This window comes from Hippichthys cyanospilos, chromosome 4, assembly GCF_059441005.1.
Source record: "Hippichthys cyanospilos isolate Australia breed blue-spotted pipefish chromosome 4, RoL_Hcya_1.0, whole genome shotgun sequence".
In the NCBI taxonomy this organism is placed as follows: Eukaryota; Metazoa; Chordata; class Actinopteri; order Syngnathiformes; family Syngnathidae; genus Hippichthys; species Hippichthys cyanospilos.
In genome coordinates, this window is record NC_142372.1 from 714,790 (window position 1) to 737,027 (window position 22,238).

Consider the following 22,238-nt stretch of genomic DNA (forward strand, 5'->3'; position numbering starts at 1 on the left):
TTACGGTACTGTCATTTCAAAGTAATTAGTTACATTACAAAGTGAATGTACCGGTATGTGAAATGTAACGCTCGCTTATCATTTTATACCACTCTCACCACCAAAACTGGAAATATGGATTTGCCATCGCAAATGCTGCTCATGACGTTCATTTCGCATCCAGTACAAAAACAGGACAAATCGTTTCATCTGTACTGTATTGTAAACCTTTTTTTTTTTGGATCTCAATCCCTTTATAACCAAGCTTCACACCATAGCGACGCATATGTTGTCGGCCAAAACAGTTTCACAATTGATTCGAGTTCAGTCGGCTAAGTTTCCAAAATCGACGGGGCTGACGTTAGCGGCTAGCCTACAACGTTGTTTCGTGCGTCATCGTCATACACGTTGACCGGAACTGTTTATAACTGTACAGTGAAAATTGAAAATTAGCGTTAGCTTACCTCGTGATTATTGCTGGTTGCGACAGGGACGTCGCCGGCAAGGTTTCCGAATGCCGCTCCGTCCGCTGCGGGAAGCGCCGGCATTTCTGCGAACGTATCTCCTTCCTCGGCGCAATGTTTTCTTTCGGCTAACTTCCCATTGCTATGGCGCCGCTCTAAATGGTTTGTCAAATCACTGGTCCTATATGGCCAAGTCGCGCACAAAGTGCACCTAACCGTGATCTTCTTCTTGTCTTTATCTGTGAAAGTAACGGGCGTACGTCCGTCTTGCGTTGGCGTTGTCCTGTGGTCTGCCGCCGCCACATTCATCTTTGCTGTAGTAGATACTAAAAACGGCGAGTAAAGATTTTCCTCCGAGCTTGCTGTGTGTTTACCGAATTTGGGGGAACGCACTCTGAAACAGTCTCAATTGTGTTTTGCGTCACAGTTGAAACTCTTTAAGACCTATTAAGACAGTTTTTGGGAAGGTTTTGGGAACAATTGCGTCCGCGAACGAACACTGACAAATTTGTGACAAGGTTGTGCATCAGCTACCGTGACAACGCCCACAGATTTTCGAATCCAAGTGGGTTACGCGCTTTCGGACGTCGTCCTAATCGTCTGACCCCCCTAAAAAATTCACGTGACCCCTGCGCCTTTCTAAGACTGTTTAGACGGAGTAGACGTTTGCAGTTTCACCTCGGCAGAGGGAAGCGCCTCTAAAAGGAGAAGGAAGGTGGCGGAAGGAAGGAAGGAAGGAAGGAAAAAGGATGCTAATAATGGAGAGGCGAGGGGAAGAGGAGCGAGAATACCAACAGATTAGCCCGAGGGGAAAGAAGCGGGGCAAAGCCGGGCGGGTGCGTCGCGCGAAACCGGGATCAGACGCGGGTCAGCCGTCGGAGCCGACGGCGGCTCGGGGCCAAACACTAAATCGTAGAAAAGAAAGAAACAAGCGGGCGAGATGACGGCCCGACAACAATCTTCTGAACACCACGGGGAAGGGGACCACCCGAGTCCAGGCGGCGCAGGCGCTCCTCCCCGCCGGTTTTGTCATTTGCGCTCCGGCTAAGCCTCGGCCGTTGAGGTTTGCCGCCTTCATCTGGTCATTACGGCCATCGGGGTCCTTCCAGCCCCGCGCGCTCTCCCCCTTAGTCCGCAGCCATTTCGTCAGCGGCTGTAGTTGGGGCGCTTCCGGCAACGTACGCTCTCCCCAATCATTTCTTTCCGCGTCGATCGGGTCGATGGAAAACGCTCTGACATCAGCCCCTTTATTTACGACCGGTAACGGGAGAGCGCGCCCGTCGTATTGACGGGGCCGTCGCCATCCTAACCGCGGCCTTAAATCTGCGCGCCGTATTTTGGGGCCGACTCGCAGGCGATTTACGCGGGAGGCGGGAGTCCACACCCCGCGAAAAAGGGCTTGAAAGAGCAAGCCGGTTGAGAGGCCCGCGGCCCGCGGCGCCGCCACCGAAACCAGACCGACCGCTTTGGCAGCCATTTAAAGGCCTAACAAAGAGTAAAAGCCGCGAGTGGCGACAAACAAACGCTTGCAAATGCGCCGTCTCTTGCCCAGAATGTTAATTGGCTTTCCCTCCGAGGGTTCATTAACGCACTTCTAAGGCCGCAACATTAGGTACACCTGCACTATCTACTGTAATATGCCATCCAATACCAGAACCTCGCTAAATAATAGAAAAATAGACTTTTTAAAAATCAAACTTATATGAGAATACAGTCATGAAGCCCTGTATTTTTCTAAACTCATTCAACGTTTTTCAAGCCCAAGCCCTTATTCATATTTCACCTTGTATTCATCTATTTTTTTCTCAAATATTTGTTCACAAGGGGTGAAAACATGGTTGGTAATATATGAAATTAAGCACAAAAGGAATTCATTTCTCTAGGAGATGAAGTACTTAAGTAATCAATTACTTTGGCTAACTTGAGCACCTTAGAAGCAAAGGTAATCAATTACTTTAGTGCTGCAGTATTGAGGTACTTTTGAGCTGAAGTCATTGATGACAAATGTCATTGATTTATCGCTAGGGTAGCTGATTCCTCAAGTACTTGATCAAGGGACTACTTTAGCTTACTTTAGTATCTTAGAACCAAAAGTAATCCATTACCTTCGTGCTGTAGTATTGAGGTTTTTTATGACTAAGGAAATTGATGACTAAACTAATCAAATCTTTTGGTCCTAATCCACGATGGTCGACGTGATCCACATGTCCAACGTATGCACTCCCTCATCAGTCTTTTCAACACCTTTGTAGACTCTTTTGGTCAAAGTGCACGGCCGCTTTTGCTTACGTTGATTTCATTAGGTATCACCGCATGTTGTTTGGTTGATGTATGCGCTCTTTTGCTACTTTATCGCAGTCTAACACCAATATGGTCATTTGCTCAAAGTCTTGGCGCGCAAGACTTCTGAGTCTGATCATTGAATTGTCAAGAACCCCCCCCCCCCCCCCCCCCCCAAATAAAAAAAAAACCCAACCCCTCCCCTTGCAAAGGGTGGCGCATCGCAAGAGTAAACCTCAGACGGTGTTTTGTGGTCTTTGTGAAAAAATATGCAAGAGAACGCTTGTCTGGCTGCGCGCGCCTGATTATTCCAAAGTCTGTGCGACGTGAGCTGTCAGAATTTAAATACACCCCGGCGCGCCGGCGGAATGAAGGATGGCGGCGCATCCCCCGGCGCCAAAGTTCCGACGTCCGGACGGAAGCATTTCCTACCTTTCTGGCTGTCGATGACAAAGTTGCCCTCCCGGTTTCCCGAGGCGATGCGGTACGTGATCCCGTCTCCGTCGGGATCTTTGGCCAGCACGGTGGCCACCAACGTGTTGGGCCCGGCGTCCTCCGACACGAACGTACGGTAGCTGAAAGAGAAAGCGTAAACACGCATCAGCCCGCAACCGTGCCGGAATCCGAACTTTGACCACCCGAGCAAGTGTTCCGCGGAATATCGGAGACGGTTACGGAAAATAATCCGCTGGGTCACGCGGCCGATGTACTGTACGTACTCCCTACTCATTTGAGCTTTGCTGTCGGAAACTCGCCGCCGGGAACGCTCAGCTCGCCGCCATCCGACTACATTTCTCCTTCCGGTGAGCCGCAGACATTAACGTGAACGTAAACCACGGAAATTCTTTTTTGTTTCTGAATCACCGTGACATCTGTGCGCGTGAAATCCACGTGGCGCCAAAACTGTCTTGCTATCAAAAAAATAATAATAGTACATGAGAAGTTGATATTGGACGAAACAATGGGGCTATGTCAAGAGTGAGGACAAAATGGCGAAAACCCGGGCCTGGTCCGCCTTTTCTAGGTCTCAATTCACCACCGCTATAGAGAGGCTCTCCAGATTTTTCAACTCTTTTTCCTGTACCCTTAATACGGGAAAAAAGTCCTCTACAAAAGGTTTTGGCGTTTTTTTTTTTGGGGTGGGGGGTGGGGGGGGGGGTCTGACCGTGTAGTGCCGTGCTACGGTGAAGGAGAGCCTACTGCAGCAGCGGGCTAACGCTTGCTTGGGCGGCCATTTGCTATGTTGTCGGGCAAAAACACAAACACGGCTTCCAGCTAAAAAGCTGCAGGGGATGCAAAGATCCTCGCGGTTGGACTCTGTTTTATGTATTTATTTCTTTTAAAAGATAAATAATAAAAAAGCAGCTTTCCGTGGTACCACCTCCGCCCGCATCCCGCCGCGAGCCGCAGGTGTTAAAGAAAATGAGGCGGTACGAGAGCAGGATGAAACATTTGGCCGGCCTGCTCGGAGAAGTCGGGCGCCAGCTAAAGCGGGACGCGCCCGTCCAAACCCAACATGGGCATGCCACGCCATGACGCGTATGCGGCTGGACAGGTAATGGCAGGTAAAGGTCTAATGAGGTTTGCGGGCTTCGGGGGGTGCGGCGTGAGGGTCCGCGCCATGCATTTTTCATCAGCTCCCTCCGTCGCCAGCAGAGCTTAGCGCGCCCGCTTGAAATTCCCCTCGCTTTTGTCTTTGCGTCTCGCGCAACACTTTGAAGCGGCGCTTTGAAGCTTCGCCGAGCGAGCTGCGCCGGGGCCCAGGAGGACGACCCGCGCGGAGGACGCGCCGGGACGCCGGCCGCCATTGATATGGAGCAGGGGTGTCAACGTACGGCCCGCGGGACCGTTCCGCCACGCCGACGGCTGTCGGCCGGCCCGCCAGATCGTTTGGTAAAGTATAAAAACGAGCAGAATTTTTTCAATAAACGAAAAACTCGAAGGGATTTATGATTAAAAGTGATTTTGAATATTAGCGACCTTGAACTTGGACTATTTTGAAAGTATTGAAAAAAGAATAATACATTTGAAGTTGTTCTTTTCAAGTTATATAAATATGCACTGTGAATTTATTGGTCCGGCACATTGGGGGAATAGATGATGTGGCCTGAGGGCTGAAACGAGTTTGACACCCGAGATATTGTGTTTGCGCTTCACTTTTTGCGGCTTCATTTCTTCGTGTTTTTTTCCCCCCAAAACAGACCGTCTTAAAAAAATCTTTTTTAAAGTTTTTAAAGATCTTAAAGTTTTTTACTTTGGAATTTTAACGTTTTTAAGCCGTACCACTGTCCGATAAAGAAGAAAACAACAGATTTTTCAGGTTGTTCAAGTAATACTCAGTCTTGTTCAGCCGCAAACGAAGGCTTGAAACGAAGGCTTGAAACCCGCCATCCTCTGGGACGGAGTCATGGCATTATTTAACAGCGTTTCGGCAACAACTCTTCACCACTCGAACAAGGCCGTGTGCGACCGGCAGGTTGAAGAAGAAGAATTTTGGAGGTTGCTACTGAAACATGAAAACGTCGGGACATCCATGCATTAGGGAGCCGAAAGTTCACCCGGACGGTCACAACTTGGCAAAGTTCAACACCTAGTTTTCAAAGTAAAATCCCGTCAAAGAGACGTGGAAGGACATGACCCAAAACGGTCAAAATGCTGCACGGGGGTTATGCGCATCCATCCTATCCAGCTGAGAATCATTTTCATAGTTGAAAATATTCATTTTATAGCCCATCATCTAACAAAAGTCCACCGGGAGCTCGCAAGTCGCAAAAGGCGAGCGAATTTGGCGTGGCCGTGGTCAACGTCTCTTAGGTTAATCCCACTTGACAGCGCAACGACCTCACATTCAACATGAATAAAGCCCCGCTATTTTTTAAAGCGGACGTGTGTGGGCGAATCCGCCGGGCCCGCCGCCTTTGGACCCTTCGCACGTCTCCAATTTGTCCTGATCGATGTTGCAATCAAATGAAAATCACCTCGGACATACACCAGCACACACTAATTACTTTTTAACCCTTTGTGGCGCGGGCAACTTTGCTTTCCCCGCACGCCGCCTCAGCCTGTGGAAAAAGCCGGCGTCCCGCAGGTCTGCGGAAATTAATTACTGAATTTAATTATTGACTTCATTTGCTTTGTGGAATTGGAGGCCAGTAGTTAGCGAGCGTCTGCCGGCGTCCAATTCTAAAGGAGCGTGGTGGTTGGGGGAGGGGGGGGGGGGGGGGGGGGGGGGTCGCTGATTGCGCCATTCATCTGGACCGCCTCCTCCGGCGAGCTCTTATCAAGCCGCGGGCTGCCGGCGTCCAATTGTCGACAGCGTGTTGCGTCACGTGACCTGAACGAGGCTCTCTCCTTTGCGTCGATTGAGCGTAAATCGGCAAAATCATCAAGTCCAGCCTTTGTACAGCCAGGAGGTTTCTCTCTCAGGAAGGAAGAAAAAAAAAAGAAACATTTGAAAATCAGGAGAAAATTGGAACCCAAAGCAAAACAGGGAAATCGATGGTTCCCCTTCTATTGCTCGAATAAATCAGCGCAAATAAAGGCTTAAGAGACGAAAGTGGCCGATCCCGCTTTTGATCGGAGGACTTTTGGTCGTCGAGATCTAGAGAGAGAGAAAAGGACTTTGGGACGTCAAGACGAGGCCAAGACCTCCGGACGATCCCGAGACTTTTGGAAGTCAAGATCTCGACGAGACCGAGAGAAGTCAAGAGAAAGTCCGGGTGTCTGAAGTATGCCAAAACGCTTTGAAACATTCTTGCAAATTCCAGGGCATTGCGGAAATCAAATTCTTCTGTTTGAGCATTGTAGCCTTTTGAATGTTTGCTCCGCACTCAAACGGAATGCTGTTTATTTCATAAACAGTAACATTTATAAATCAGGAAACGATGACCTTGTCGCCTGTATTCCCGATACTTTTCCTTCTCGCTTTCTGTCTTTTCTTTTTTGACCTGAAATCTATCGGAAGAAAATGTTGTTGTGGGGGATGGTTTGCCCCGGCAACCGCTGTAAATCGCAGCCAACGCAGCAGCGGTTCACTGACGGGAAGGAGTGACAGCTCATAGAAGCGCTGTTGGCGACCTGTCATTCGGCGGGGGGCCAAGACGGACGCCAGCTGACGAATTTCAACTCCTTGCTGTCACTGATGTTCACATGCGCACGCACGCCCAAACCACACAACCTTACCAAAGGTCCATAAGGACGTCTTGGGAGTAACACTTGTCACGCAGAAGGTGCTTTTATCGCCTTGGTTATTGCTTTTTTGTTGTCTCTTTTCTGCTTGTCCCTTTGTCTGGTTCGCCTGTTGTAAGAAAGTGCACACGGAGAGGCGGAAACGCCATCGCGCTTCTCGCCGTTCCGAGGGGATAGACCCGTCGGCCACGTAAGGCCAGTTTTGACGCACGGATGCACATTTTTATATTCTAATGACCTTAACGGGACCAGCTAGCTTTTAGCGGCCAGCGCCTGTTGCGGCCAACAGCGGCTCGCGTTAGCCGAGATGATTCTTTTCGAGAAAAGAATGGAGCAAACCGAAGCGACGTCTGAGTCCGTCCTCGTTACCGTGAGCGGAACGGTGCGGAGCCGAGCGAGAACGCGGCGAGGTGTTCCGTCCGACTGGACTTTCGGCACATACGCACAATCGTAAACCCGGCGAAACACGGACGCTGCGCGACTTCGGGCCTCCGTGACAAAAAGAACTCGGGCCGGGTCGCGAGGAAAAGGAAAAGGCTTGTACGATCGGCGTCATTTGGTTAGGTTGGGTGGACTCCGCGTGGGTATTTTTGGCTGCCCGTCGTCCGTTCCTTCAACGGCAACTCCGCTTCTTTTCCTTTCCTCGGCCTCCCAAACGACAAAGTAGCGGGTGCCGTTGATATTGCCGTCTTTCGCCGTGACTTTTTGTCATCCTTCTCCTCTTTCCGGCTACGTCGCGGCAGGTGTTAATGCTATTGCGGTCCCGGACGGAAGGTGCGCCAGTGCGTTATATTGAATTGTCCGGCGAGCGCCGTTATCTATTTCATTCCGGCGGCTGCGGTGGCAGCTTGAATTCTACACATGGAGGAAAGGGACTCATTATTCCGCTGACATTAAATCAATGGAAGTGCACAAGACAAACACGCGCAGAAACAACGTAAGCGCACGTACGAACGGCACGCCTGACGCGTGAACGCGCTTTACGAGCGCATCGAGGGCTACGGCCCGTCACCCGGCTCTTCTGGAATCGTGCGGGAAATTGATGGCGCGCGCGCACGGGCGCCGGCGGGCACGGTCCATCGACCTCGGCTCGCCGCGTCTTGCCCGGCTCGCTGCCGGATAAACAGCCAATTAAAAAAAGATACCGGCGCCAGGGCGGCACCGCCGGCGGTGGGGGATGGGGGGGTTATTGTGGGTAGCGGCAGCTGCGCACGGATCCGAAGCGGGAAGCGGCTGCGAGCTCTCACGCTTGCCGTCGGTCACACGATGGATGCCCTTAGCATGCTAGCTGTAAAAAAACTGCTTTGACCGCTCAAGGTTGAAACACTAAACCCAAGTTCTGACTTGGCTTTCCAGTTGTTTTGGTCAAATCGACAGCGGCGCCGCCTAAACATTTGTTTTGTTCATAATGGACACCTTTGAGATCCTCCAGAGACACTTGTTAATTTCCATATTTCCCAAAGACATCTGTTAAGACGAAAGATAAACGTATGGGTGTGTCCGATAAACCAGAGCTGCCCTACCGCCAGTCCCCGCCTGGTACCGGTCCGTTCATCAACCGGTACCGGGCCGCGTGGGCCGTACTCGAAATGGAACCCATTTTGGAACCCATTTAACAGTTGATGAATTTGTGCTTTGTTTGGCTTGATCTTGGTTTTTTGGCGCCGCCTCTGGCCGCTGTTGATATTACATTTTGTAGTGAGGACAGACGGTGTGACTTGGCGACACGCGCCGCTCCGTTTTTCAGCGAATCGCGGCCCACAGTGTCCGTCAGTTGTATCTTGTTTGTGAAGGTATTGTTATTTACGATAAGATGCTTGCTAGCTTGCTAACGAACTGGATGTTAACATGGATTAACATCTTGCAAGGAACCTACAAAAGACAAAGCACGCGGTGGATCGAATGATAAAAAGAAATGCCGACTCCCGAAATAGCGAACAGACTTAAGGACGGAAATGATCTTGGTGTTTTGCAAAGGTCTGGGCGGAACCCGGCAAAACGCGGACTAGAATCCAGGATGGACTCAGACGACGCGGTCATACTCACACGTGCTGCGAGAATCGGGGCGGCTCGTCGTTGACGTTGGCCATGCGCACCCTGACGGTGGCCGTGCCGGTGCGCGCCACCTCCCCCTTGTCCACCGCCATCACCACAAACTCGTACAGGTGGTTGGGCCTCTCGTAGTCCAGGGGCCTGGCCGGGAAGACGGTGCCGTGCGGGGACACCGTGAAGTCCGGGCTCAGCGTGTAGTACGTCAGCTCGGCGTTCTTTTCCGAGTCGCAGTCGCTGGCCGAAACTAAAGACAAAAAAACATGCCGGACCGGCCGTTCTCAAAGTGGGCCCCCCCGGGGGTCTGTGGCCGTGAAATCATTTGGGTGAGGAATGTTTGGTTTCCACTATTTTTCAGGCCGCGCTCAACTATTGAGTAGTGACCGATGGTAGGGGTAGTAGCCATGATTCGGATGCAAAATCCCCTCCAAAAAACAACAACAGACGATTCGAAGCGATCGGATGCCGCTATGAGCGGGAGTGAGCTCTGCGATCAGAGGTGCGGCCACCGAGTTCATCGGCTGTAAGATGAATAAAAAAAGAAAGAAAGTCTCAAAGCACGGCACCGACACCTTGACATAAGGCCGGGCCCGGACAAGCCCCCAATCGAGCGTTTGGCACGGCGTCCGATCGACTGATTGTCGGCGGAGGTGCCGCTCGGGCCCATTTGCATCTCGCGCATCGGGAATCCGCGCGGGCCGAAGGGAAAAGCCATCGCTTTGCGGAAAGGGACATGAACGAGCATATTTTGCGCTAACCGGAGCTTTGCGCTCCCTTCTCCAATTTGTCTGGCTTTGCGATTGGCCGCAGCCCAAGATGAAGAAAAGCCACGTGACTTCTGACGCTTTATTGCCCAAACGCAGGACCGAAAGTGACAAATATAAATGAATGCGTTTACCGTTCAATAAAATTGTCATGAACTCATTAAATCGATGTTTAATTCAATGATAAATATGATTTATTTAGTGAAGGAAACAATTAATTATCGACACTTCTGTCAATTATTTAACGTAACATTAATGTAAATAATTTTGGCACTTAAGGTCCCTGATTTGCAGAAACTCCAAACGTTATTTGGTTTGAAAAAAAAGCGCTTCAAATGAAGCGTCCCGGTGAATGATCATAGACTTTTATTAAAGGCGGCTTTATGAAGTGACATTCTCTTTTTTGATTTGTTTGATTGTGTAATTGCGCTGCTGCTTGCAGACGCTCCGCGGGGACGCAACGCCAGTCGCACCTTTTATGCGCGTACCAATAATCGTTTGCTTTCCTTTCAATTTTTTGAAGCTGCCTCATTTAAATAAAATAAAAAAACACATAACCTGAGGATTTACCTGAATACAAATACCATCAACTCGGCAAAATGTTTCTGATGCTTATCATATATATATATATATATATATATATATATATATATATATATATATATATATATATATATATATATATAGACGATGGCAGCGATCACTACGACGACAGCGATGACGACGACAATGCCTGACGACAGATTTCACAAAACATATTTCCTACACTTTGTTCATGTACACGCAATGTCCGTCGAGGGGCAAATCATAGGAATACACTTAGCCCCCATCAAGACTCTAGTAGTTATATTGGATACCTACATGAACAATCTTTTTTTTTCACCCCCAGCAGAGCGCGGAAAAGCCTTTGAGGGGGAAAAATGATTCAAATCTTGTTTTCCATCTTGTAAATTTCCTCTTTGCCGGCCAGCCGGCGCGCAAGCTGCTTGCCGACGGTTGCCGTGGCGACGGAGCTCCCCGGCCACTCGCTAACAGCGCCGACGCTCGGCCCGGTCCGGGCCTTTGATCCGATGTCCGTCAAAAGCACCCCGAACTCATAGTTGGAAGGGACGGCGCCCGCCTTTTACCCTCCCAGCCCCTTGAAATTTGCTTCATCGAGACGGAAAAGTCTCATTCTCCGTACCGGTCCTTTTGGGGGCCTTCAAACATGCGCCACTCCAAGGGGATTTCCCCGTTGGCCAGCAAACCCGACCCGTATTACGTAAGTGAAGCTAAGTCGGGAGGTTTTGCGCCAAATCCGCCCCACCGGTGTCTCCGCTTGTACTTTCTTTCTCATTTCTGATAATACGCCCAAACCGAGCCGGTTCGTCGATCGCGTAACTTGGCGCAAATATAGTTGCACGATAGGAGAAGCAAAAGTTGTTGTTTTCGCAGCCAAATTCCAAAAGGCAAACACACGCGCCCCGGTGGAAATATTAGGGCCGAGCGGACGTGCGGGCGCCTGCCTACCTTGGAGGAGCGAGGTGGCCGTCATGACGGTTTCGGGAACGCCGTCCTTGCTGTAGATGGACTGCAGGAACTCGGGCACGCAGTCGTTCTCGTCCACGATGATGACTCGCACCTGAGGAGGAGGAAACCGGGACAGGGTTTGATGTTCTTTTCTTCCTTTTTATCAGTGACGCTTCCTGATCCGGGCCGTCGTATACCGTACGTATGATACGTATCATATTTTGTTTATCCACGTATCTGTCGCACGTGTGAGTTCTACGCCGTACAAAGTACAAAGTGTCATCCTGTCGCTTCTTCTTCACCGTTAGTAGAAATGCGTGCGTCGCATATGTGTGTGTGCGAGCGCATGGAATAGTCAGTCCACTTCATGATGGAGCCGATGAAGTAAACGCCATTTTTTTCTTGCCGCTGCATTAGCCTGCCACCTCAACAGGGGATAAACACACGCGCACACACACACACACACAGCAGTGTGTGTAAATAGCGCTGACATTAATTCCCGCCCGCCCGCCCGCCCGGTCGGTACGATGAAATTTTGTAATATCAGTAAATCCTTTTGCAAATATCAGCCGGAAAGACGGACAATCAAATCCCGGCATGTCAAGTCCCAGAGGTGATTTGCGCGTTTGTGTAGCGCGTGCGTGTCGCTGCACGATGGGCGTGCCGGACTGAAACGCGAGGCCGCCGCCGGACGGCTCTCGCAAAACGCCGCCAAAACCGGGCCGCCGCGAAGCCCTCATCAATACGAGCGGCTTCTACAATAGTCGGCGGTAAAATCTGGGCCCGATCGATACGTCGCATACGAGCGAGCAAAATAGAAATATGCTCCGTTTCTCTGCGTGTCTCTGGCGGGACACGGTACCGCTCAACTTGAAACGCATTACTCACCAAACATTGACCTTTCACTCAACATCCGTCAAAGCGCTAACGTGCCCGCAAAACGAACGGACCAAGTCACGGCCACCTCAACGGCCAAGCTCAACGCGCCCATCAAAGTAACTAACCAACTCACAAAGACAAAAATCAACTTTTGCAACGACGCTCTAAAGACACTCGAACCATCCGGGCGACCGACTGAACGACCGACCGCTCAACTACCTAAGCGACCGTCTAACCGACACTGACAACACGCCGGTCATCCCACCGAGCGGCGGAACGGCGAACCGCCGAACCGAGCGCCTAACCTAACTGATCGCTAATGTTAGTTAGTCAACTTGTGAATCCGGCGAGCGGCAAACGGAGTCGAGGCGCAGGCGGCGAGGGGGCGACCGACCTCGGCGGCGCTGCTCATGCCGTCCTGGCCCTCGCCGGCCCGCACCAGCAGCAGGTAGCGGCGCTGGTCGCCCTCGTAGTCCACGGGCCGGGTCAGGCTGATTTGCCCGTCCTCGGCCGAGATGGAGAACAGGCTGCTGGGGTTGATGAGCAGGCTGTAGCTGACGGCCTTCTTCTGGAAGGAGACGGCCGGCGTGGCCAGGAAGCTGTCCGCCAACGACAAACAAACAACGGCGTGAACGAGTCGGGCCCGACCCGGACGAACCTTGAACTTGGCCGAAGACTCAAACGTGCGAACCGCCGTCGCGCCTCGGAACTGAGCTTGAAATTCGGAAGCCCGAGCCAGGCAAGCTTGAAAATCCCATTTCGAACCTTAACCCTTGGTTGAAACGTTTGTTGAAACCCCCAAAATTTTTGAAATTTTAAAAAAATATATCTTTTCAATGTATACTTTATTTCTGGCTTGAAGTACTGACTGTCGGACCTGTCGGACCAACTTGAAAACCGTATCGTATACATTGACCTTCTTTTAAAACCGAAACCTTCATTTGAAACCATAACCCGGCCTTGGAACCTAGTGGGTTCGTTTTTGATGTCGGTTGGCTAGTTGTTAGGTAGGTTAGTCGTTCTGTCGGTTGGTTGGATGGATGATAGTGAGTTAGTTAGTTAGTTGGTCCCAATAACAGACCTTATTTTCAGGTACGGGTACTGGCAAAGGCATCCGATAAGAGTATGCTTTAGATGGCGTACAGCGCGATCGGAAAGCCCGACACGCTTGAAATTCAAATCGGAAAGCCTTACCCCGGCGATAATGAGACCTATCCGAGAAAGCCGCTGTCAGACTTTGTGCGTGCGCGCGCGCGCTGATAAACAATGATGTAGCACGGCATAAAAGAGCGCGGCGCCTTTGTCGCGCAACCTTTTGTTTGCCGCTGTGTAAATCAATAGCGCGATGCAGTAATGACTTTTGCGCCGCTTGTTAAGCGCCTCGAAGGCCGTCGCCGTCGCCTCGGGCGCACCAGATGAAAGTAAGTGTTTGGCAAAACGCTTTACGGAAAAGTTTGACGCCCAACTTTGTCGCGTGCTCTACAAAAGATACAGGCCGAGCCCATTGGAGGACAAACGCATGGGAAGCAAGGGAATCGATGGCCGGTGCGAATAGCGCGAAAGGCGCGGCGTCGCCGCTTCCGCTTTGAAGATTTGCTCGAAAGCAGGTCCGGACCGGTCTTTCGGGGCTAACGCTTCTTGAATTTCGGAGAGCGGTCGCTCACGGCTGTCCCTCGGGCGTGTTCTCGGGGATGGCGACGGTGAAGGAGGCGTTGGCGAACTGCGGCGGGCGGGCCCCCGCCACCACCGAGACCACGGCGGGGACGCTTCGGCCGCCCAGCCGGTCGGCGGCCACCGCCGTCAGCAGGTACTCGCGCTCGCGCTGCAGCGGGAGGCCCGTGGTCCGCACGCGGCCGCTCTTGCGGTCCACCTCGAAACGGCCGTCCCCACCTGGACCGGGGAAAGCCACAGGGACAAAAATCTCCGGTGTACGTCCATGGAATCAAATCGAAGCTTTTGCCGCTGTTACGTTTACGTAACATCGAGCACGCTTTTGGAATAACGGAGAGCTCGGAACTGTTCCGGGTGTTAAGTCTCCTTGATTCTCCACCGCATTTGGCGTCACCGACAGGGTACCCGAACCGTAGCGCGGCCGTTAGCGCTAGTAGCAAAGGTTTCCCCGATGATCGGAGGCTGTGGCGCAGACTCCTTTAATCCCAAAGACATTTGTCATGGTTTTTGAGACATTCCATACTCACCGTCCACCAGAAAAAACTCCACTTCGCCGTTGAGGCCCTCGTCGCCATCCGCGGCCAGCAGCTGGTAGACCGGCGTGCCGGCCGAGGCGTCGGGCGACACCACGGCCAGGTACGGCGCCGGCACCATTCGCCACTCGGGTACGTTGTCGTTCACGTCCGTCACCGTTAACTCCACTCGCACCAGGTACCAGTCCGGACCTGCGTTGAACAACACTGACGTTAAATGATCAGGTTTCCTCCTTTTATTTGAAACCTACGCATACGTGTATGTAAATGTACGTACTTGTAAGCTAAACGCCAAAAGCCTAGTGTTTTTTCCCCATTATGCCACGGTCTCTTGGCAAGGGAAAAAATGCTGTAGAGACTAAAGGCATCATTTAAAACGAGTACATTTTGAACATATTCGCAAGTATCGTATTTTTTGGACCGTAAATCGCACCGGAACAGAAAATCTATTTCTGTCGTGTTTTTTTTGTTTTTTTCTCAACGTGCCCATCGTCGTCGTCATCGACATCGTCGTCACGCCATCGTCGTCGCTGTCGTCGTCATTATCGTCAACGTCAACGTCGATCATCATATCATCGTTGTTGACATCCACTAGCGGAGAGCGCCCTCTGGTGGCGAGTAAGCTAGCGGTTGAAACTCAAAATCCACGCGACTTCTTCCGTCCCCCTTTCGCCGGAATGTCGCCCCCTGGTGGTTAGAGGAAAAAGAGTATCGGACTGTAGAAGGAAATGGAGCGAGTTAGCCAAGAAAAAGCGCTTCCGCCCCGGTGCCGCTTGCGTGCTTCTGTAGCGCACTTGACAAAGGACTTCTTTCCGACGGTCTTTTTGTCTCTTTGCGAAGCATTAAGGGGCTGGCGCCGTGCCGGAAAAATGACATTTCCGTCCTTCCCTTTTTCCATGAAAGGTCAAAGCCCAAAGGTGACATTTTGTCTTTTGTTGCGGCCCCTTTTTGGAGTTTTGTCTTTGCCTTTCAGCGGAATCTTTTTCGACGTCACCGATGGGCGGAGTCCATTTGTTTCTTCTTGCGGAGCGACGGGGCGGCCGCGTGCCAACAAGTGAGGAGAGGAGCTCCCTGTCTGTCTCTCACTTTTGCTCTCTCGGTTTCTCTCTTTTCTTTCTCTGTCTCTTGCTCTCCTCTCTTTTGTCTGTCACTCTAGCGCTCTCTCATCTTTCGCTTGCTGTCCCTCCCTTTTCCCCTCGTTTGCTCTCGCTTTCTCTATTATCTTTCTCTTTTCTTTCTCTTTTTTCTCTTTTCTTCTTTCTGTCCGTGTCTCCCATTTTCTCTCTCTTTTGCTCTCTCGGTTCTTTGTTTGCTCTGTCTCTCTCCCTCTTGTCTTTTGCTCTCTTTCTTTTCTGCCTCTCATGCTCTCTTCTTTCTTATGGTCTCGGTCTCCCTCTCTACCTTTTGCTCTGTTCCTTTTTTCCTTTCTTTTGCTCTCTAAGGTTCTCTCTTTTTTTGTCTCGCTCTCCCCCTGTCGCTATCCCCGTCTTTTTCGCTTTTTTTTCTCTTGCTCTCTGTCTTCTCGCTGTGTCTTTTTTATCTTTGCTTTTGCTCATTTTCTTTCTTTTTTTTCTCCATTTCTCTTGCGCTCTCTCTCTCTCTCGCTCTCTTGCGTTGTCGGTCTCTCCCTCCCTCCCTCCCTCCCTCCCTCCTTCCCTGCTACACACGCACGCACACACCCGTGCTCTTAATAGTCCCTTTTTGGGATGAAAAGTACATTTGAGAGGTATTGACATTTAGCGGTGACAAACTCAACTCAACAGTCCTACGCATGTGTGTGCGTGTGTGTGTCAATTGAGTGGCAAGTGAGAGGAAAAAGCATTTTGCCAGCGAGCAGGTTGAATGGGGCGACACGTCGTGTCTCCACGTGTGCGGGCTGACGCGGGAAGTGACCCGACGGTTGTTATAGAAACACAAGAAGAAGACGAGAAAAAAACACAAGTCAACGACATCAAAGAAACAATGGAGACGGAATGAAGGACAGAGGTGTGTGTGTCATCGCGCCCGTGCGTTGATTGCAGAGCCCCCAAAAATGTCATCGCATCTACAGGTACAAAAGACGCAATTACTTCTAGCTCAACGCAGTCCGCAAATATCAAATGAAAACTACACACATGCGTATTGGTGTTAAAGTCGTTTCAGCTTGCGGGCCACATAGAGGCAAATCTATTCCCAAGTGGGCTGGACCAATAAAACCATGCTATATGTTTATATCACTTGAAAACAGCAACTTGTGATTGATTATTTTATTAGGACAACATAAAACATGAACAGCGCTGGCCCGCGGCCTGTATTTTAGACACCGCCGGTATAGACACAAGCAGTCACACGCTCGCAGCCCTTGTCACGCCACTTTACTGTCGACATCATCAGCGTTTTTGCCTTCGCCGTCTTTGTCGTCATCTTCTTCATCGTCTTCACGGTATTCCTTGTCATCTCTGTCCTCGTCATCGACATCATCATCTTTGTCCCCGCCGTCTTCGCGGCCCTCTTCGTCCTCGTACTCGTCTTCGTTGTCATCTTCGTCATTGTTGTCATCGTCATCTTCGCGCTCGCCGCCTTTGTTGTCATCTTTGTCGCCGTCGTCATCGTTTAAGTCAGTCGTCGCTGTCGTCGTCGTCGCGTTGTCATCTTTGTCTTTGTTATTGTCGTCGTCGTCGTCGTATTTTTTTATTACTCTTATGGGGCCACTCCCACTTTGTCATTGCATTCTCACAGCTTCTCCTTTTAAAAGTCCAAAACTAAGGACTGTGAGTCCACAGCAGCTGCTTGGTCCCCAGCTGCATCCGTTCAAGTATTAGTAACACCCCCCCCCCCCCCCCCCCCCCGTCAAACAATAAATAAAGTCCACTTTAAAACTCAATAACGTTTTTCCCTTTACTTTTCAATTCACACGACAACATGCACAGTATAAAACAATGCTTTAACAATTATTTGTTTTTAAATGAGGAAACATTTTAGGTGGACTAGAATTTGATCATTTTCTGCTCACAATGATGATGCTTTATATATCTTTATATATTTTTACCATTGATAGATTTATTATATTGTAAGTATGATGTATGATAAAAAGTAAAAATAAGGTTACTTTTCATTTATATATTTCCTACTTATATTTTATATTTTCAGAATTGTATTTTTATATTATTGAGTTATTTGCAATACATTTATTATACAACATAATATAAACATGAATAGTATTTTTATTTTACTTTATTCTTTCATCAATTTGTCACCAGCCGCTTTAACATTTTTTTTTGCTGTGTTTGATTATTTTTAGGCGTGTGGAAAAATTGCATGAATGTGTGTGTGTGTGTGTGTTTGTGAGAGAGGTAAGCAAGAGACTTTTGGGTACGCGAGAGAGCTAAGTGTTATTTTTGGTCACGTCACATAGAGTGAGCCCAAAAGGCTTTTGGAGAAAGACACAGCCGACGACTTCTTTAGGTCAATATGATCTCTGGCTGGCATGATATGATAGGACGCAGGGCCGCAGGCTGTTTGAAAAAAAAACAAAACAAAAAACAATCAAATAAAAAATCCGGACTGAACTTTGCGCCGCGCTTGCTTTCTTTCTGTGTGAGTTCACAGTGTGAAACTGTGTTAAAATTGCATTTGGCGGTGGCAAAAGACTGCACTGAACTTTTGCGCGTGTTGTCTCTGCTCGGCCAGGGTTCAAAATGGGAAACAAACACAAAAAAAGAAATAAATAAAATAACTGTTGTTGCGCTGTATTCGGTGACTCACCGATACAAAGCAGAAGGTGTGTGTGTGTATGATATAAAAATGTGCGTCAAAACTCGGCTTATGCGGCTGACGGATCCATTTTCCGCCCCAAAAAGGACCAATTCACTTTGATTGGGACATTTCTTCTTTTGGTAGTAGTAATGCAGTAGTTGCTATTGTACAGCAATTACTCACAAGTGCTCACTGATTGGTCAACAAAGTGTTGCGTATATGACACCATACGTCAATGAGCGGTACGTAACACGGAAAAAGTGCACAGTATGACACGGAAGAAGGAGAAGGTGCGAAAGCCGGAAGAGACGTAGGCGCCGGCCGGCGCGGCCTCGCGCTCGGGCGCCGAAGCGTCGGTCGGTCGTGACGGCGATGCAGCCGAGCCCACGATTCGTTCGATTAGCCCACGGCGCGGCCGGCTCCTCGTCCGGCGCGACGAGCCGAGGACTCTTCTGGTGACCTTCGAACCCGGGCCTCATTTGCACAATGTAGCCTCCCGGCACCTTATCTCTCATGACGCGTGCGTACGGCACGCCTTTGCTTTTTGCGCCTTTGCTGGGACCAAATCCCGGCTTCGGGAGCGCTTCTTGCTTTTTCCAGTTCCGACAGTCAAGACGCGCTTTGAAGAGTAGAGCTTTAAGTTGGATCCTGCATGAGATCAGGTTTAGTGACGGACCGACCTATGGATTGGAAAAATGACCAGCGAAGGCGCAGGCACCCCGGATGGGGAGACTCCGTTTTATGTCGCATGACGCCTTTACCTTCAGCCTTCACACGCACTGCATGTTTTTTTTGTTTTTTTTTAAATTGCATTCACACTTATTTGGCGCCTTTCGACTCAACTCCAATTGATCAGATTCATGCCATTCCAATTTCACTAAATTCCAGATATTTATGCGAGGGGTGCTTATATTTACGGTATTCCAAATATTTCCCACAAATCCCCATTTTGCACCCCAAAAATGGGAGATTTGACATTTCATACTCAAAGCTTTCCCATTTCACATTCACAACACCTCCATTCATTTCACCTTAGGGTCAGTCCATAGGGTATTTCCCACATTTCCCCATTTTGCACCCCAAAAAGTGCCATTCGATTCCAACGGGAGATTTCATATTTAAAGCGTTCCCATTTCACATTCGCAACACGCTCATTCATTTCACTTTAGGGTCATTCCCAAGATCGCAAAAGTCCACACGTTCCAACATTTTCCCGCAATTCCCCATTTTCCACCCCAAAAACTACCATTTACTTTGATTGGGAAATTTGACATTTAAAGCATTCGCCATCACGCTATATATTTTTATCATTTTCAAACGACGACTTCAGATAGTATTCTTTTTTTAACGCCGTCTAAAACAGTAAAAGCACAACCACAATTAATGGTGCAACATTCACATCGCTATGAATGATAAAACGCTTTGTCATTTCATTTTCGATCCAAGGCTTTGGACGCGGCCGCCGCAGCCTGAAAATGTCCACGTCGCAGCCGGCGCCAACTCCAACGGGAACTTGAGAAAGGCCGCGTGCGCTCTGGGTCCGCGTGGGCAAACGGAATTTAGCGGCGGGTCGGGTCAGGGTTGGGGCTCCGAAGGGGGCGGCGAAGGCCGGGAGACGAGACGGACGGGCGGCCGCTTGACGAAAGGTTCCGGATGACAAGAAGCCAAGCGGCCGGCGCTCGCGCTTCCACCAAACGCTGACGGCGCACCGGGAAACGTCACTTTAACAAAGGCGATTTCCGAGCTCAAATTGAGGCAAATGGCTCCGGCGGGCGCCTTCCCGCTGACGCGCACTAACCGCAGCTGATGCGGCCGGCGCCTGCTCAACACTGGCTGTTTGCTCCTCCATCTCGCGCGTGCATAAAAACGTCCGGGGATAGTCCACTATACGGCATTTTCCTGACGCAAAGCGCAGCTAAAAGGATAGCCACGAATCAGTAGATGAGCAACATCTTCCGAGTCCGCCGGTTGACGTCATAAAAGCCGCCCGTCCACCTTTTTTCATTTCAGGGCCACGTACAGGCAAATGGACAAATACGAGCGGCCGGCCCTTTCGAATTCCGAGCAAACGATTATACCGGGGCTGCCGCCGTAGAAACAGCTATTCTTTGAATATTCCACAAATTCGGTCATTTGATGTGCTTTTATGACAAATTGATTTTTTTCTCCGCAAATAGGGCCAATCGAAATCTTCAAGAGCTGCCACTATAGAACATTTTCATGTTATTCTTTTGATGATTCCATCGAACAGTCGTATCGTTTTTTTTCATCGGTGTGAAACCAAATTTTGGTTCCATTGATTAATTTAGTCAATTCTTTATATTTTTGATCGTGTAGTGATTTAGAAATGGACTTGTCCAAAAACCAGGGGCCGCAGACTTTTTCTAACCGAGTCATTTAATGAAGTCGTAAACTTGAGGTTTCAAGGCGGAAAATCAAACCAAGTCCCGCCTCGCGCGTTTTCAACTAACGTTGAAGACTGGCCTCAAATGCTTTGAAATGTTAGCGTATGCGCGGGGCCACACTGCGCAACAACCAGAGCCAAAGCACAAGAGTAGCGAGAGAGAAACAGAGAAGCAACGAGAACGCGCGTCAGAGAGCGAGAGAGAGTGACGGACGGGGGGCGTGAGAAAAGAGAGAAAAGGAGAAATCAAAACAAAAAAGAAGAGTGAATGAAAGACAGCGAATAAGAATGAAGAGAGAGAAAAATGCAAGAGAGAGTTAGCGACAAACAGTCGCGGGAGATAGAAAAAGAAAGCAATCATGAGAGAGGGAGAAAGAGTCAATCAAGAGAAAAATGAGAAAAAAAAATTAAAAAAAACAAGTGTGACAATAGAGCGAGGAGACAAAGAATAGCGAAAGGGAGTGTGAAAAAGTGAGCCAATACAAGAAAGACAAGCGAAAAAGAAAGCAGGCTCGACAGGAGGGAAAGAAAGCAGCAGGGTGAGGCAGGCGGAATGAAGAGAGAAAAAAAATGAATGAATGAAGGGGGGGGGTGGACAATTCGGAGTAATGGGCGCAACGGTAATTACATTTTTGCCTCGTTTCTCGTTCCGTTTATCCAACGAGGATGATTGTATAATCGCCTCAGTCGGTTTTGAACCTTTTTAGAAAACAAGTTCAAGTCCCGTTGCCTCCGTTGGCCCTCCACGATGACCGCGACCTGGCCGACTCAGAAAGCAGTCCAAAAAAATACACTTTTTAGCCAGTACATCTGACTTTTTTCCTCCTGGTGACTGCAAATTCAAAATAGCTGGTTTTGCGGTCAGTGCATTTTTGTATGATAGTCGAATCTTCCTTTTTACGGGATGAAAATGACATTTAGTCAATATGGCGGGATTCCGTTTTTCACGCTTTTGTATAAATGCACACGCCCTCTGGGTCCAAATGACCCACATTACACTTTGTGAAGGGGAAAAACACAAGCTTTGTTAGTTAGCAGTATTACACACGCACACAAGTTTCATGAAGCTTCAGGCAAACTATGCATGACCCCGGGTCAAATTGACCCAGGGGCGTAGACAAGCAAAACAGTTATTGACACCTCGGTTGAAATGCACACATCCCCCGGGTCAAAATGACCCGAGAACATCGCTGATTCCGAAGGGGGGAAAAGTACGCAAAAGCTTTGTTGCTCATCCAAATGACACTTTCTCGAGCTTTTTGAAGACGCCGCATGACCCCGGGGCAATTTGACCCAGGATGTCACCCCCACTCCAGAGAAACACACGTAGCGAGTGGGTTTCCGCCGAGCGTCTGTCCGAACGTCAACTTGCGCACCTTTGCTTTTTTCATCTCTTTGGAAAAAAAGGCCAGGTGTCGTGACGGCAGCCGGCGCCGCGAGCGAGGCATCTGCCGCCGCCGTCGTTCTCAAACATCCCCAGCTCCGGCTCAGACATTCCACTTGCTCACGGCCGGGGGAAACGCCACGTGGCAAAAGTCAACCTTTGGATCCCTCACTCAATACGGCCCGGACGTCGACGAGGTCGCCGGAGGCGTGAGGGCCGCCACCCAATTCGGCCGGGTCACGAAGAAGCCAAGCGGACGTAGGCCATCGCGCAACCAACGCCATGTGTGACTGTCGCGACCATACTCGTTTTCTCTTTCGATCGCTTTCTTTGAAATAGTTGGAATATCCTTCTTACCATTTAATAAATATCGATCCTTTTCTTTGAAATAGTTGGAAT

General features: G+C 49.7%; 1 protein-coding gene across 1 annotated transcript in view; it reads right to left on the bottom strand.

The window, feature by feature from the left end:
• Positions 1 to 22,238, bottom strand: part of LOC148424178 (neural-cadherin) — a 142,304-nt gene that overhangs the window by 79,130 nt on the left and 40,936 nt on the right. The window contains exons 2-7 of the mRNA XM_088412613.1: positions 14,311 to 14,508; positions 13,777 to 14,002; positions 12,507 to 12,711; positions 11,234 to 11,345; positions 8,958 to 9,207; positions 3,156 to 3,298 (exon numbers count right to left, since the gene is read on the bottom strand). Coding sequence (XP_088268739.1) covers positions 3,156 to 3,298; positions 8,958 to 9,207; positions 11,234 to 11,345; positions 12,507 to 12,711; positions 13,777 to 14,002; positions 14,311 to 14,508 — 1,134 coding nt within the window. The remainder of the gene's footprint in view (positions 1 to 3,155; positions 3,299 to 8,957; positions 9,208 to 11,233; positions 11,346 to 12,506; positions 12,712 to 13,776; positions 14,003 to 14,310; positions 14,509 to 22,238) is intronic.